Below are 18,184 nucleotides of genomic sequence, written 5' to 3'. Positions count from 1 at the left end.
CTCCGAGCCATACATGAAGCAAACCGACACCCACTATGAAGATGCAGCACGACCACGAACTCGAAGCCAAACAGCAAGATCACAGCTCACCAACTCAAATCCCCAGCAACTAAGACTAACCTGAGCACAACCAAGCCCCCCACCTGAACAGAACACGCCTCCAACCAATCAGAACACGGCCAACCCCCCAACCAATCAGAACACACCCCCACCCAATCAGAACACAGCCAAGCCCCCACCCAATCAAGTCCCACCCCACTAGCAGTTAAAAGGAAGAAGCAGCTGCAATCTCACATCACTCTGAGAAGCAAGAGCCGAAGACAGAAGCCTGAAGATGATGGATGAGACTTCATCGAAACGTTGCCTAGATACTTCGAATCTTACGCGGGAGAAAACCCGAACAACCAAAGATCCACATACAAATACCCACGAGAACCTCAGAAAACAAATATATATACACACACACACACACACACATACATCATACACAAATACACACACACACACACACACACTTATTTAATTATAACAAAAATGTAAATGCTTAATGATAACAAAATAAAATGTTCTGGGCTGGAAACCTCCCCCACCTGGCACCTTCCAAAGAGACAGAAGAGCAGGCTCTGTGTGTGTGTGGGTGTGTGTCTGAGCTGAGGGGTCTCAGGGCAACTGCTGTTGGGAGAAGCAGAGGGAGAAAGGGGGCTTTGCTCTCCTTGGGGGGCAGCGCCCCTTGGCTGCCACTCCAGGGGCTTCTCAGCAGGCATCTGCCTGCAGAAGGACTGCCGCTCTTGGTGATTAATTGGGGGAGGGGAGAAAGTGGGAGCTCCTTTCAGATCCTGGGTGGAGGATTGAGAGGCTCAGATCTGCAGCCGAGGAAAAGCTGGGGGGGGGCTCTTCCAGCCTCACCTGGAGACAGGCAAGGAAAGGTGTCCCTGGGGGCACTTCGCTCGCTTTAGCACTTAGCTGCCAAACTTAGCCACAGCCAGTGATTATTTGGGGGGGGGGAAGAGAGAAAGTATCTCTCGCATTACCAGGGGAGGAAAGGAGACAAAACAAAGCTCACTCTCTCACTGAACGGCAAAACGACAATCTACCGTGTTCCAGGAGTTCTTCAAAATCATCAAACGCTCCTACTTGCAGTTCTCGCGCCTCCCAGCTCAGATCCCTGAGATGCATGCTCCCACACATGGCAGCAACAACAGTCCCCATCCCCAGTGCCCGCTGTCAGCTCTCTCCATTAGTTTTCTAGCCTTGAATTGCTCCCGGCTCTCTCTCTTTCCTCCCCCCCACCCACGTGCAGGCAGGAAAGGGAGACGGAGCCTTCCACAGCTCTCCCCTTTTCCAGCCCTTACTGCCTCTCCCAACATCGAAGCCTCAGAAACGCAGGCAAAGCCGCTACAGCGGTAGCGCCCTGAGTTGCTTGCTTCTCCACTACTGCCTCCTCTTCCTCCTCCAGCACCACTTCCTTCTCTGGGTAGGGCATTTCTTAACTAACCGAGCATGCTAAGGCAATTCAGGATGCTGAAACAAGATGGTGGCGCCCAAGCAAACATTCTTTGCGGCCCAGTACAAAATGATCCACGGACCGGTACCGGTCTGGGGCCCAGTGTTTGGGGACCACTGCCTTAGCTGACCCAAGAAGGAAAAGTGAAGACAGCTCCCACTCTTAAAACAATTGCTTGCCAAGCACTGTTGGTTCTATAACTTATTTCAACTGTTTTATTTTGATAATGCTGTTCTATTGTTAACATTCTCATTGGACACATCCTTGAATATTCCAGCAGTGTTCAAGTATGAAATCATATGACAAAGAACATGTGGAAAATACCTATATTTATTCTGAATTTTCTTAAGTGTTGACAGAATGAGAGAAAATCTTTATGGAAATGGCAGTCAGTAGGTTGCTTGTTGAAATAAACTTATTCTTTTCCCTTAATTTCTAGGTGGTGATGAATAACTTAAATCCAGCTTGGAAGGCATTTAAGGTGTCTGTAAATTCCCTTTGCAGCGGTGACCAAGATCGCAGACTGAAGGTTTGTGATCTTTAAACGATGAAACAAATAGATTTGCATTTTTAAAAAACTTTCTTTTTAAAAAAAATTAAAGTTAAAGTCTAGTGCTACTTTTAAAGAAAACTTTATTTTTATGTTTATTTATCCTCAGCCAGTTTGAATTAAATTCTTCACAGCTTTATATTCTTCTAATGACGCTGCATAATATTATGAAAGTCTTTACCACTTTAACTAATAGAAATAAATATTTCAAATTAATTGAAAAATCTAAATATCAGTTCAATTTGCAACTAAGCTGCTCAAATTCTAATACATCTCAAACATAAGGTCATAGAAGCATAATATAAATTTTAAACCTCAGTTCCAAAATCTGATTTTAGTGAGGGACTTTGCTCTTCATGTAAGTGAGTTCTACAGATTCAACTATTTGATATTCTGTGATGGAATCTGTTAGGATTGCATATTTTTATTTAGGGCAGATGCATGCATATAAAGAACCAACATATTCTATTGTACCAAGAGTGAGCATATTTTAATGTCCATTAGCTGCAGAGGAAAAAATGATGAATCACCATGCATAAGTGGGTTCCAGGAGTTTTTAGGTGTTCATGTTTGGGAAAAAAACTATCTATGTTGGGGGAGGTTTTTTTAAAAAAAAAAATTAAAACTGTGTTAAGTCTATTATTGAGTATTGTCAGGGGGAAACCTAATTATGAGTATAGCTGCACTTAATAACAATTGAACAGACAGCACACCACAAAAGGTCTCACTTTAGGATTCAGAGGTTTATTAGAATTAAAGCATAGCAAACATAAAATCACTTACAGTAGCCATATTGCAGTGAGGGTCAATCAGACAAGCAGTCAAGAGGGATGGCTTGAGACTGATCGAAAACCTCCCCTTCTTTACTCTTCCTTTATATACCTTAAGTCCACCAACACACTGACTTTCAGGAATTCTGCCTCCTTGCAACAGAGTAGTTTTGAGAGTTTTTCAGCGATAATTCAGCACCAGAAAAATAAACACAGATGGCTGGTTCATTTAACATCTTTATAAACATATGTAGATTTTACAAACCAGTTGTAGATTTTTCCAACATGGAGCAAACTCAAACAGAAACATGTTGCAAGTTCAGAGCAGAGCTCCAGTCTTCAGCAAGCAAGCAAGTTAGTTTCATCTTCAATAGGCAGACTCAGAGCTCAACATAGCTGCAGAGTTGCAGAGCTTAACATAGAGCCACACCTACACTACTTTTAGTTTCAGTTTCCAGCCTAGGCTACTTCTAGTTTCAGTTTCCAAAACAGTCCTCATTGGCTGATTTAGTTGCTATGCCTGTTCATTGGCTGACCTTGTTACCAAGCTCTATTCCAGTTCATGACACTCCTCCCTTCATAACTGGAATAGACATAAATTCAATTACCTTTAATATTCTTCAGATACCTATATTTGAAGACCCACATTCACAATTCCCTCCAAATATCTTGAGAATTCATTTTTATACCTATCCAATACAATTCCATTGATCCCCACTGTGAGGTGTGGCTCAAAAGACCACCAGGATTCAAAGTTGATCCAAGGAAAAAGGCTTTATTGAATACACATCTGCAGACGTGGGTTCCCCCTTGGCAGCTGGGAGGAACACAAAGCATAGCATTTGCTCTATTCTTATACCCTAAACTACCTCCCCATTATGCAAATGGCTTGGTTTACAATCTATTTTTCAGAACACAGGTTACAATTCATTACTTTATATGGTGCATAGCACGCAGCAAGCACTTCCCTAACACGAGGGCATACATCAACATATCATGCATGGTGGGGCTCAGTTCAACCATTCAATTGGTACCAGGCACTTCGAAGACATTCCAGGATAGTTGAACAGTTTAATTGGTGCCTGGCACTTCCCTACTTCAAAGACATTCCTTTCAACATGAGGTTTGAGTCATAAAAATGGATAATTCAATCTAACACTTCTCACACCACCTTTTAACTTTCCAATGGATATGCAACTATCAGCCTTGCAACTCTTGAACCCAAGACCTTTCAATGCAGTAGCTAAACAGATATTCCAAATCCTGGCTGACTGCTTCAGCCAATAAATGGCCTTGTTCAATTTATATACTATGTTAGACTTTTTGCTTTCATACCCTGGTGCTTGAACCATGTAAATTTCTTCCTCTAATTCTGCATTGAGAAATGCAGTGGTTATGTCAAAATGCCAAATTTTATAGCCATGTGCCGCTGCCAATACTAGTGCCAGCCTGATGTTCTCACTCTTTACAGTTGGTGCGAATACCTCACCATAGTACATATTTTTCATTTGTGAAAACCCCTAAAAACCCCTCACTAACCTTGCTTTATATTGTACTTCATTATTGGGTAGTATTTTTTTCTTGTACACCCACTTGCATCCTACAACTTAGCTACCCCGTGGCAAAGTCAAAGATGAGAACACTTCATGTTCTCTCATGGATTTCATTTCCTTGTCCATGGCTTCTTTCCACTTTACTTGTTCAATTTTAGGTAACGCCAATACTTCTTTGTAATTCCTTGGCTCATACCATACATTACGCACTTTAACTTTACTAGCAGAATTCCTATCAGGTGTAATCCCCTTGTTCCATCACTCTGACCTGCGTGGCACTGACTGCTCCTGTGTGTCAACCCTCTCTTGCTTCATATCTTGTTCAGTTTCTCCTCCCTGAACGCTGACACCATCACTAAGTGAGTTACCATCACTAAGTGGATCACCATCACTAAGTGAATCATTCCATAAATTTGCTCCAGTTCTGTTCCAATTTTGTTCTGCAAAGCTTGCAGACCTTGAAAATATTCTTTTGCTCCCATCGCTAAAGTGATAACTTTTTGAGCCTGGCTCACAGCCCACAAACCTGAGCTTTCTAGCGTTTGGTTGCCCCTTTCTTCTAATTGCCTTTTGGAATATGCCACCCACACATTGCTTCCAAACACCCTTAAATGTGCTAGACATGGTTTTCTCCCATATAGCACTGCATATGGAGTATCATTAATGGAGGAACTCTATAACATATTAACTAAATAGTTAGCAGTCAATATGGCTTCACCCCAATATGACCTGCTTAGACCAGAATCCTCTAGCAGTGAGTCCTTCATGGTTTGCAAGACTCCATTCCGTCTCTCAGCAACACCATTCTCAGCTGCTGTGTAAGGATTTAATCCTAATTGTGCCAACCACTTGTTGACTTGAATTCTGAACCTCTGTCAGTTTGCAGCTGACATACCTGCTGTTTATACCTTTTTTCTACAAAGCTTACCCATTGCTTAAATTTGTGTAGCACTTCTGCTTTACTCTTTAGTAAACGGCAGAACCTAAACCATCTACAAGGACCAGTGCATACTTTGCTCCTCCCAAACTGGCTTGCATTGGGCCCACCAAATCTGCATGTACCAGCTCTAGAGCTCTTGTTGTCTGCCTTGTGCTACTCTTCCTTACTGGGAATGCATTGGACTTTGATGTTTTGCATATTGCACAATCCAAATATGCCTTACATCCCTTTACATGCAATCCTTCTGCATACTGATTCATCTTTTGAACAATTTGAAAATTGGTATGAGCAAGTTTTCTGTGCAAAAGAGGAACACATGAATCATGTTTTGCAACATTGCCAAATGTTTGTGCACATTGAACTTTTTGTCCCTGTAACATATAAAGGTTATCATGCTTTATGCTCTTTGCACATACAATTCCATTTTTCCTTTAAGACACTGCCCATTTACAAATGTGGTTTCAAATCCTTGCTTGTCTAAACTAGAGACACTAGTTTCATTTCTGGCACACATAAAACATTATAAAACCTTGTTTCCAAATATGGAATTTGCACACTGCCTCTTCCAATGACTTTAGCCTTCTTGCCATTTGCCAAGGTTACTGTGTCTCCTGCAGCTGCATCCATCCTGTAAAACAATTTAGCATTATTAATAAACATTTGGCTAGCCCCAATAAGCCATTGATCTCTTCCATTACTATTGCAAGCTTTTGCAACAGTAATCTGTCCATCAACCCGTCCTTGCAAACTTTTTCTGTCTTGCAACAAACAGTCTGTTTTTAAGTGAGATGTCTCTGTTGATGGGTTGTAATCTGATATCCCCTGCTGCTCTTTTCTTCTCTGGAGACAGCCAGTCTATGGAATTTTCCATTCTGCTCCTTGGGTCTCCTCAGGGATTTCTCCTCCTTGAGGCTTTTTCTATAATGGCATTTCTGCTCTTCAGCTATCAGGCTTGCTTTCAGAGCTTCCAGACTCAATTCCTGCTTTGGTTTGCATTCAAACACTGCAGACACAATGTCCCAAGTTTCATCTAGACTGTTTAAAACTAAGAGCACTTTCTGAGATTCAGGAATCCTCATCCCACGTTGTTCTAATTCCACAAAGTTTGTATATGAACAAAATGCTGTTCCACTGAATTTCCTGCCTGCAAACGAGCTCTATATGATTTTCTTGATAATTGTACGATGTTGCATGTAGATCAGAGGTGGTATTCAGCAGATTCTGACCAATTCTGGAGAACCGGTACCGGAAATTTTGAGTAGTTCAGAGAATCGGTAAATATCACCTCTGATGGCAGATTTTACAGTATTCTTACCCTGCCATGCCCACCAAGCCGCACCTATAGAACCAGAAGTAAAAAAAAATTGAATCCCACCACTGATGCACATACACTCACATGAACAGCCCTCAATTTATCCCAGACTTCCTTTGCAGTTTTTAAATCATCTACATTGATAAATCATCTTCTAAACTTAAGATGATATAAGCAAATGCTTATATCCCTGAGGATCATGCAGCTTCTGATCTGCAGCATTCAATGGTACCTGGAGTGGATTTTCAACAATATTCCAAAGCTCTTTAGCCTTCAGGAAACATTCCATCTTTGCAGCCCAAATAATATAGTTCTTTTGACCCAAACTGGGTAGAGAGCTCTCTTTAATTTTTTCAGCCATCCTGCAAAGCCTCTTGCCTTGTTTCTTACTTTTAAAACAGGCAGTCTCTCAGTGTTAATTACAATTCAGTTTTTTCCCTGGCCTTCTGGGCCCATAATCGATAAGCGATAATTAAGCGATAATTCAGTGCCAAAAAATAAACACAGACGGCTGATGCTTCATTTAACATCTTTGTAGATTTTACAAGCCAGTTGTAGATTTCTCCAAAATGGAGCAAACTCAAACAGAAACATGTTGCAAGTTCAGAGCAGAGCTCCAGTCTTCAGCAAGCAAGCAAGTTAGTTTCATCTTCAATAGACAAGCTCAGAGTTCATCATAGCTACAAAGTTGCAGAGCTTAACATAGAGCCATGCCTAGGCTACTTTTAGTTTCAGTTTCCAGCCTAGGCTACCTCTAGTTTCAGTTTTCAAAACAGTCCTCATTGGCTGACTTAGTTGCTATGCCTATTCATTGGATGACCTTGTTACCAAGCTTTATTTCAGTTCATGAATATACTCTGACAGTTTATTCATTACATCCTACATGTCCCAATATAACTATATTTATATACATGATCAATATAATTTCCCTATTTCCCAGGATCTTAGCCCACCGCATATTGCCAGCCAAGTAGCTATCCTGCTTGCAAGGCATATTTTCAACATACACAGCATAATTTCCACAGGGGCACAAGTCAGGGGCACAAGTCCATCACATAGGCATCACTGATTTTCCATAAGTTAATCAATGTTGTTCTGTGTGACAGGTCTGCAACACACACACACCCCCAGCATACCTTCATAACTGCAGACTCTAGTACTGCTGGTAATTTCATATTAATTTTGGATCTAATCCATATGGCCTGAGATGTTTTTAGGGCTTAGGGAACTGGATGAGGGGATAGCAGTATAAAGGTATTTATCTATAGCATAAAGTTATTTACCCATTTTGCAATCTTCCCATGGTATGTGTGTATCAATGCCTTTGGGTCAGTTTTGATTTCTAATGAACAATATGGCAAAGTCTCTGCAGTTTTGTACGTTTTTCAGATGTTGGTAGGAAATCACAGATCCCAGTGCAGAAAAGGAAATTTGGATCCACTGGGATTGTGCATCAGAGTTGTCCATTCCTAGACTAAAGGAAGAGGATTACAAAGCTGCTTATGGTTTCTTTCTCATAGTTCATTCCTCCTGTGCTTGAATTAGCATAAAAGTATGTTGACCTATCTTCCATGTGATGATAACTCTCAAAAGTGCTATAAATGCCCAAGACTAAATGCCAGTAGAGTTGCATTGCCCAACCATTGGATAGGGAAGAGGCATGCCTGCATGTACAATATGTATTAAAATTGATATGTCTTGTGAAGAAAAAATTGTATAGAAGTACAAACTATTCTTTTTTCACGGGTGATGTAGTCTTCCTTTCAAGATATAGAACTAGTGATACTTTAATTAAAAAAAATTAAAAAGAGTTGCACCATATATAATGTGACAACAAATATTGCTTCAAAAGGAATATGGTTAGATAAGCTGCCTACATAGTTTTTGTCTTCTGTGTTGTTTCTAGATTCTGAGGGAAAATTCATGAATATTCTGAGCTTACAGCACGGGTTACACCTTGCCTGATAGTTCTGTCATTTTTTTAGCCCTCTGTAAATATGATATGATGAGGCTCCTGTTTGGCACAACATGAGAAAAATCAACTTCTATCATAACTTGGAAGAAAGAAGAAGTGTCTTTCATAATTCATTGAGCTTTAGGGCAGGCAGATGCTACTCATGCTGATTTGGCCTACTCTAAAGCTCAGCATGACAACAAATAAAATTCTTCCTTCTCTTGACACAGAGGCAGAAAGGATCTGCCATAATAAAGTAATGTGGTGAAATAGAAAGACCTGCACAGCTTTAACTTACGCAAAAGGTCAGCATACTATTAATTCATTAGCCAGATATGTTTTTATATTGCTTTCCAAGAAATCTTTTCAATGCAGGACGTAAGTAAAGTCAGCATTTAAATAGTAAATTCAAAATAGCTGATTTAGAAAAAGGTAGATAGAAAGAGAATTTTAAATCTCTATTCATTTAAAACATTCATGCTTCAGGAAAATGCCACTATGATATTTGATTTCACCTCCATTCTGTTCTGTTTCACCTTATTTTGCTAATAACTCAACTTTATATTTTAAGAGAGATATGTGTGCTATTTTTAAATTTTGTGTGAGGTTTATATCTCTTTTTCTGCATGAATGAAAAGAGAGATACATGGCTCTCCTTCCAATTTTTAGTGACAATTACAGTCATTGTGAAGTAGGTTGCACTGAGAATTGATGACTGGCTTGAAGTCACTCAATAAACATCTGCAATGTCATCTCCTCTTTATCTACTATCTTAAAACTCCATCATATTGGTTCTTTATTTCTCCTGAAATAATTTTTTTTATTTGCTCTGCGTTTTTCCTCATAAGCAACATTTTGCAAACAATATCTTTCCATACAAAATATTAAGTATATTCACAAATGTATACTCAATTTTATGGATACTTTTTCCAAACTGATACATTTTTGTACATATGGTTTGGTTAGAAAATTTCATTGCATATCCTGTACATATCCTGTACATTGTGATAATTACATTCAATTAACATTGTTTCAGGAAAGTAATGTTTATGTTAAAATATGTAGCTAAATAATTTGCCATCCACACATGCATGGGTGTATCATTTCCACTCTTGCTATAGCCAAATGAGCTATTTACAATTGATATCTGATTTTTAATTTTTTTAGTAGTCTTTCTTTGGTCCTCAGTATATATTTATGAAGAAAATAAATGCTGACAGATATCTTCATGGGTATTCTAGTGATGGTGCTTATGTGTATATATTTAGGATTTATGTTGGGTCCCTTGTGTCATTAAAAAATGCATAAATGCACGTATATAAACTTATTTCAGTCAATATTTCAAATACTTCAAAAAATAAAGATCCATGTAAATGATTCTTAATCACTTTAGTTTATCAGGAATTAGTTGTCAAGGATATAAAATAACTGAAAAGAATGCTGTACTCTGAATCTCCAAGGACTTTTCTGTCTTTAAGAAATGGCAGCCTGAAGGTGAAGTATATCAATGATGAACAACTATTGGTGAGAGGAAACCTTTTCCCAAGGCTCCACTACATTTTAGAAACATAACAGTAACACTCTTCTGTCATGATGGAGAGGCAGTATAATACGAGCACCAAGAACGAGTCAAAAAGGGGGCTGTGAAAATATTTACAGACCCCTCATACCCCAGATATAAACTGTTTCAACTCCTTCCCTCAAAATGACGCTATAGAGCATTGCACACCAGAACAACTAGACACAAGAACAGTTTTTTCCCGAAAGCCATCACTCTGCTAAACAAATAATTCCCTCAAACCTGTTCAACTATTACGAAGTCTGCACTACTATAACTGTTAAATCTTGTCATCATTCCTTATCACCCATCCCTACCACTTGTGACTGTATGAATGTAACTTTGTCGTTTGTATACTTACGATTTATATTGACTGTTTCCTAGTATGATTGATTGCTTATTGTACCCTGTGACTATCATTAAGTGCCGTACCTTATGATTCTCAACTCCTGACGAAAGTATCTTTTCTTTTATGTATACTGAGAGTATTTACATCAAGACAAATTCCTTGTGTGTCCAATCACACTTGGCCAACAAAGCATTCTATTCTATTCTATTCTAAGTGAAAGTAAACAAAATGATTGACACCTCATACTCCATGACTGCAGACTTTTTAAAAGTTTGCTAATGTTACTTCTAAAGCTAGACAGAAAAGCACGTCAAAAGTCTTTTCAAAGCAAGCATGGTGGGGCAATGTTGCTTCTATTAAAACAGAATAAGATTCTTTATTCACCCTCGGTTATATTTTAAGGAGAAATAACTAATAGCTCTATATAATTTTTAATCACTTTTTAAACATCTAAACATCTTTTGGAATATTTCTGTTAGGGAATATGGGTGCAGATGTGATAATGTAATTGGAGATCAATTTATTTTGTCAGTGAAGTTGCTACCTTATTTTACAAGAATTTTTACCCAAGCCTCTTTGAGCTCTATTTGAGATTGTTTACTAGGTATGCCATGAGCACATATTTGTTGGAGTTGGAGATAGATAGTTGTTTCAGTTAAAGTTAGCAAACAAAGATTAACAAGCTGGAGAAGCTTGTGCAGGATTTTTGTCTTAGTAAATATTTTGTCTACTCTTCATCCTGAGATGATCTTACATTTCAGTTAAAACTGATATATGTGTCTGTTTATTTAACTAACTGATACTACTGTATGATGTCTGTTTTTAATAATCCTTAGACATATTGGATGAATGCAGGGATGGGATTCTACCAGTTCGAACCGGTTCAGTAGAACTGGTTGTTATGATTCTCTGTAGTTAAATCGGGCCTCTGGCTGGCCCCACCCCTCTTCACTGGCTTCTCCACTCCCTGCCCAGCCAGTCCCTATCGCACATGAGCAACATCATGCACATGCGCGACATGCCTGCAGCCTGCTTTTGCCCACCTGCCAGGCCAGCCATTGCTGCCTGCCTTTTGCTATGGCACAGCGAAAAGCTTTCAAGTTCCCCTCCCTTTGGGAAACAGGTCCTGGGCAGCAAGAGAAGCACCCTGGTTGAATCCTGTTTCTCTTTGCTACCCAGGATCTGTTTCCCAAAGGGAGGGGGATTTGCAAGCTTTTCACTGTGCCAGGAGAGGCTCTCCCAGCAAGAGCAGGTGAGAGAAGCTGCCCGGAGCTGACATGAGGCTTTCCACTGTTCCTTGCAGCTGAGTTAACCCCAACTGAGCAGCCCTGATTTTCCTGCTCACAGGTAAGCCTGCAAATTATGCTAGCCCCTCTCCCACTGTCCTCGGGCCCCACCCAGCCATCTCTGGGGCTCCCCAAGCCACACCTAGCCATCCTGGGGCTCCCCAGTTCTTTATGCCACAGCTCACAGCCTTTTATTCCAAGTCTAGCTATGCCCTTGACACTTGCAGCTGCTGGAGCCCAGCACTGTGGTTCCCTTCACTCCAACCAGCAGCCTCTGCTTGCATCCAGAAGCCATCGGCCAGGTGGAAGGAGGCCAATGTGGGGCACCATTTCTGGGCCAGTCTCGGGGTGATGTGACAATGGCAGTGGCTGGAGCATGCCACGGCCATTCACTTTCTCTGATGTGCTGGGGCTGAGACTGAGAGGGGTGGCAGAGGTACCATGAAAGGGAGGTTGGGAACTCCTGGAGCTGCTCTGCCACCACCACCACTGCCCCTGCCATGCTGTTCCAAAAGGGTGGGCAGATGAATGTTCTAGGGCTGCTGCTTTCTTTGTTCTCCTGCCGCCTGCTGCTCTGGAGCTCACCAGATTCAGTTCAGTTCGTCCCAGACCAGGTTCGTGTGTGCAAGAGAGTTTTGGGGGCGGGAGAGGGAGGGAAGGAAGGAAGGAAGGAAGGAAGGAAGGAAGGAAGGAAGGAAGGGCATAGAAAAAGCATGAAAGGAAGGAAGATAGAAAAAGCATGAAAAAAGAGCATGGAAGAAAGAGCAAGAAAGAAAGAGGAAGAAAGAAAGAAAGAAAGAAAGAAAGAAAGAAAGAAAGAAAGAAAGAAAGAAAGAAAGAAAGAAAGAAAGAAGGGAGAGAGAGAGAAAGAACTCTGTGCTATTATTTTTAATTATTCCATTACTTATCATATATTAATAATTTACACTGTCCCTATACCTAGAGTGATTTTACTGCCTTTCTTTTGCCCAGGTATTTTTCAGGGTTTACATGTCTATAGTCCAGAGCCTAAACACATGTGTCAGGCTACAGAACTTTTCCTATTCACTCAACTAGAATGAACTTCTGAAAACGTATCAAAATGTATCAAAAAGGAATCCTTTATTGAGATGAGATAATTCTTGTAGGAGTTCAAAGCAGTGTCTGAGGTCTCTCAGGCATACAGGGATACATAAGGGAGTTTAGAACCCCTCCCTTTATCTCGATGTGTATTTAGTGAAACAAAAGCCAGTATGTTAATTCCTCCCCACCCCTTCTGTAAGGAACGATCTTTTTCACAGTTTCCCAGGGCATACCTAATTTTCCCCCATCCCCTTTTTAGAACGAACTTTTCAAGAGATTCCCAGGACACATCTCACTGTGGAATTTTTATGATCTTCTCATCTCCTGGCTGTGCTTCTCAGAGGTGATAGTTCTGGCCATCTGGCTTTTCTCCCTCCATTGTATCATGTGTGGGTTATACAAATTTGATATAAGATTAAATATATTCAGGTTACATCAAGAAAAGATTTCTTTATAACCCCCCTCTTTTCTTCTTCCACTGAAGAAATGACAGATACACAGATCTGACAACATGTGTGTTTAACAGAGTTGAAAGGGACTATGGAGGTCTTCTAGTACAACCCTCTACTCAGGCAGGTAAACAGAGGATTCCAAACTCTGAGTCGAGGTCCTGGGAAAGGTGTCAGCAAAATAGAAAAACACTTAGAAGGGACCTTGGGGGGAACCCTATACCATTTCAGAGAAATGGCTGTCCGGTCTTTTCTTAAAAACCTCCAGTGTTGGAGCACCCAGAACTTCTGGTGGCAAGCAGTTCCATTGTTAATTGTTTTCACTGTCAGGAAGTTTCTTCTTAGTTTTAGGTTGCTTCTCTCTTTGCTCAGTTTCCATCCATTGCTTTTTGTTTGCCTTCTGGTGCTTTGGAAAATACATTGCCCCCCTCTTTCTGGCAGCCCCTTAAAAGTCTGTTGCCTATTACACTTTTGAGCAAAACATGTGAGCCATTTCCTCCTTTCAATGGTTCATGAAAGTACATCTATAGTATGTAGATAATAAAGTCAAAAAAGGTGAACAACATTTTTGCAGAACTATAGATAAATTGAGGCTGGGTGTGACGAGGAATGGCTGGGAGGGGAAGGGTCAAGCAAGGCATCCCTTGACATGAGTGACATTGAATTGGCCACACCCACCCAGTCACATTACCACCCGGCCATGCCCACTCAGTTACATGACCACCAAGCCATGCTCCAGTCAGCAAGCCACACCCACCCAGTCACATGATCACCAAGCCATACCTACAAATTAGGCCATGCCCACGGAACCAGTTGTTAAGAAATTTGAATCCCACCCCTGGATGAATGAAACTTTTTCAGTTAGTTCTCCTGCCACCATTTCTACCTATATAAGGCCCACTCTTTCATTTTAATAGAAGAACCATTATTTTTCTGAAGACCACCACACTGAAATAGCCAATGCTCAAATCAGCACCACACTGAATGAGCATGCTTTGCAAGAGAGGGGAAAGTATATTCAAATTTAAATTTAATGAAAATACATTCCAGAAAAAGGAAACCTAGCCATTTTCATAAAATTGCCAAAAAATGCCAATGCGTTTAACTCAACTCAATAGAAGCTTTGCTTTTTACATAAATGAACTATTTCTGATGTAATGGGAATACAGACGTTCCTGAAAAATGAACAAAATTCTTGGGCCTGCATATTTTCCAGCATTCTGTTGTTTTCCTCATATCATAGGGGATTTTTTTTTTATTTAAACTACTTTCCCATGATATTTGAACTCAGAGAATAGTGCTTTACTTAAGCTATAGCAAGAGAGAGGAAAACCAAATTTAATGCATTTTAAAACTTGCAGGCTTGTAATGAAAACCATGATTTTCTATTATGTCTTAATGAAGCCTGGGTAAAGAAATTTTAATTAATATGATTATAATTAGTAAGAACTCATCTAGTGTTCATATAAATATCATATGTAAGCATTATTAATTCTTTTCAATTACCACTGTCTAGTGAAGATCAATACTATAAGATCTTTTCCACTGCAGAAGAAAGGAGAAGGAAGAAAGGTCATTTGTATATTTGAAATAAGAACATTTAATGTAATGAACGCATGTGCATTTTTAAGTTTAAGAATATATATTCTTAAAGCACATTAGAGTAATTTTTACTTTCATTTCTACTCCTTGTCTGTTTTTTCTGGTGAATAAGAATGCCCACAAGTAGTTATACCATGACTGAGATCAGTTATGGTATGATTGCCACATGTGATATTTAATTGGGTGTTATGTCTCACCTGTGCTCAAACCTCAAGGCCAAATCCTCCGCTTCCTCATTGCTCAAGTCTGTGTCTTCTAACAGAGCAGGCTCAAACCTCCGAGTCACAACAATTGGGTGTTGCTATTATCTTTGTAATGCTCAAGAAATAGCACACTAAGTGCAAAATGTTGCCACCTTTGATTAAGACATTGATTTCAAACCTGCAATTATTAAAAGCATAATTATCCTCACTTGAACAGCATAGGTACCTGGTAATGAATATAAAAATAGCAGTTAAATATCTAAATAAGCTAACCTACTTCTTCCTTCCATAATTGGGGATTAAAACCTAAATATCAGAGTTTGAAAGCACAGACTCTATATTTTCTATCTTGAAACAGGTTCTGTTCCTTTTTTAATCCTTTAAAATAATTATTACCAAGAGTTATTTATAAAGTACAGGTCATGGTTTTTTATTTCAAATACAGTGATTTAGCTTAAATGGAGCCTCTGTGGCGCAGTGGTTAGAGTGCAGTACTGCAAGCTACTTCTGCAGCCAGCTACCTACAATTTGGCAGTTCAAATCCCACCAGTCTCAAGGTTGACTCAGCCTTCCATCCTTCCGAGATGGGTAAAATGAGGACCCAGATTGTTGGGGGCTATATGCTAACTCTGTAAACCACTTAGAGAGGTCTGTAAAGCTGTGTAAAGCGGCATGTAAGTCTAAGTGCTATTGCTATTCTCACATGTAGTTCTGTACAAATTTGATTCTATACCATGAACATAATATTGTTCATATCATCAATAGCAAATGTATACTATATTTAAAATCAATCATAGTTACATAGCAGTTTGAAGGTATATCTTTATAACGATATTCTAGGAAGTCTTATTTATTGCTTCAATTTTCAGTTAGTATTGTTCTGCAGATTAAATTAACTGCCAGAACTGTGGAGGGTCAAGAAGTCACATGTTAATTTAAACTTTATTTTCATTAAGCACTTACTATTTGTTGTCAAGCATGTGTTAAAAGGCTTTAATTCACTTGAATAGCTAGAGGTCTATCCAATTTTTACCAGAGAAAAGATGAAAGATTGAGTGAAATGTCATGCTGTAAACTATTGAACAGGAAAAGGAACATTTTACATGTTTGTTCAAGCAATTTCAAATTAGCAGACTTTTTTAGTCTATCAAATTGACAGAAGAGGTAAAATCCACATGGCTAGATTAGCAGGGAAAGATATATATGTATTATTTATTATTAGGTCTTAGTTCACTGAGATTCAACTGTTGTCCTTTGGCTGCATGGAAAAAAATCAGCAAATGGTAATATTGATGAACACAGTTGTACATTTCTGGAGAAATATGTATAACTGAACTTCATATAAATAAGAAACTTTTAAAAACCCAAAGCTAAATCGTTCATTCCTAAATTGAGTGAACAGGGATCTCACAAGATTCTGGTGGCAGAAGGAAAGCAGGCATTTGCTCTTAAGGCAATAGATCTGCAGGAGCAAGAAGGAAAACAATTCCATTAAGCAGTTAAGAGTGAGCCCCAACATACTCACCAGAAATATGCAACTTATTAATGCAAATCTTTATTCTTCATTGTTCTTATGGTACTCATGGTCAGAGATAGAAGTAATGAATCATTAATCATATATATGTATACTCATGACTTAAACCCTCTGGATTTTACTTGAACAACTCCTTGCCATCTCAGTCTATTTTCATCCAGTTTTAAACAGGTTCTGACAATGATTCTAAGGCCAGACCTCTAAGTTGCTTTTCCTCCCAACATGCTATTAACCTTTCTGTTCCCTGGTTCTCTTTACTATTAGATTTATCTTCCATATATTTGTTATCAATGACGTTGTCAAAATCACTTTTTTTGCTGAATTACTTTTATCCGGTATGACAGTTAATACTGAGAAGAAGGTCCTTTGAAAACTTAAATTAAAATCTATGGCTGCACAGACCTTTTAGAAAAGATTACATACCAATTAAATGATAGCATGACAGTTCTGCTTTTTAGACATGTGGGAGCCAATATCACTCAGGGAACTGTGGTGATACATAATGCTCTGTGGGATAGCATGATGGCACTAGATTTAGAAGACAACCCATCCAGGCCTGGATTTAAATCATTGTATTCTGCTTTCATTGTGTAATTTTTATGTTGTGTGGTTTCCATGAACTAATAACAGGAAATAATTATCCTGAATTCTTTTCTTTGAGTTGAATTCAATTTTGTGAAAGAGAAGACATTCAAGAAATTATTTCAAGGGAAAAGAAACCTTCAAATAAATGATAATGTATGGGAAGGGATACATTTGTCCTTGATATTGTTAGGGAATATATACATGTCCTACCTTTCGTATTACAAACATTTCTCAAGTGATCTGTTGTCTTCCTGTCTTCCAAGGCTTCAAGTGAATCCCAAGGGAAGATTTCATAAAGGAATTCTTCTCAAGGATCATTTTAGTGATGGTGTTTGTTACCATGAGCGGTTGCTGGTTTTGAAAAATTGTTCAAGAGTTATTCATCTGTTGGAAAAACCATCCATCCAAATTATCTGCTCATAAATCTCATGAGGAATTTCTAAAGCTTAATTGAGTACTCTTCCAAAAGAGAAGTTGTACCCACAAGAGATAAAAAAAACCTATAGAAATTCAGTTAAAGATAAGAAATTTAGTCCATCATAAAGCACTTCTAGTGAGCAACCATATCTATGTATAGTCTGGTAAGAAACAGGTAAAAATAAACCAGTAAGAAAGATTAAGCAAACTACTTGCAAACTGCAAGTTTCTCTTGCAAGCCTCCTATACACAATCAAGCTAAATCTTGGTCAAGAGCAATCTGTTCCTTCACCACAAACTTGGTGTGGACAGAGATGTTCACAAGTCATGCTAGCTCATCATATAATTTGATCTGAATTAATTGTATTAGAATAGTCTACCCAATTGTGGTAAACTATGAATAAAGAGAGCACCACTTACTGTTCTGTGTGATCCGAATGTGTTTGCAAGAGAAGCATTACCTCACCCAGCTTCCTTTTGTCTTTTCTTCATTTATCCAAGTGGCCTTAGTCATTTCCACCCAACACCTTCCACGGCCGTACTGTCAATAGAGGGC

The 18,184-nt window shown here is 39.2% G+C and overlaps 1 protein-coding gene across 3 annotated transcripts in view; it reads left to right on the top strand.

Moving 5' to 3' along the window:
* Positions 1-18,184, top strand: part of CPNE4 (copine 4) — a 413,546-nt gene that overhangs the window by 328,427 nt on the left and 66,935 nt on the right. For all 3 annotated transcript variants that reach the window (XM_026721419.2, XM_026721417.2, XM_087916705.1), the window contains one exon: positions 1,944-2,033. In XM_026721419.2, coding sequence (XP_026577204.1) covers positions 1,944-2,033 — 90 coding nt within the window. The remainder of the gene's footprint in view (positions 1-1,943; positions 2,034-18,184) is intronic.

This window comes from Pseudonaja textilis, chromosome Z (assembly GCF_049901715.1).
Source record: "Pseudonaja textilis isolate UNSWEBS1 chromosome Z, rPseTex1.2, whole genome shotgun sequence".
In the NCBI taxonomy this organism is placed as follows: Eukaryota; Metazoa; Chordata; class Lepidosauria; order Squamata; family Elapidae; genus Pseudonaja; species Pseudonaja textilis.
Note: the sequence above shows the minus strand (reverse complement) of the source record. Positions and strands in the feature narration are given on the sequence as shown.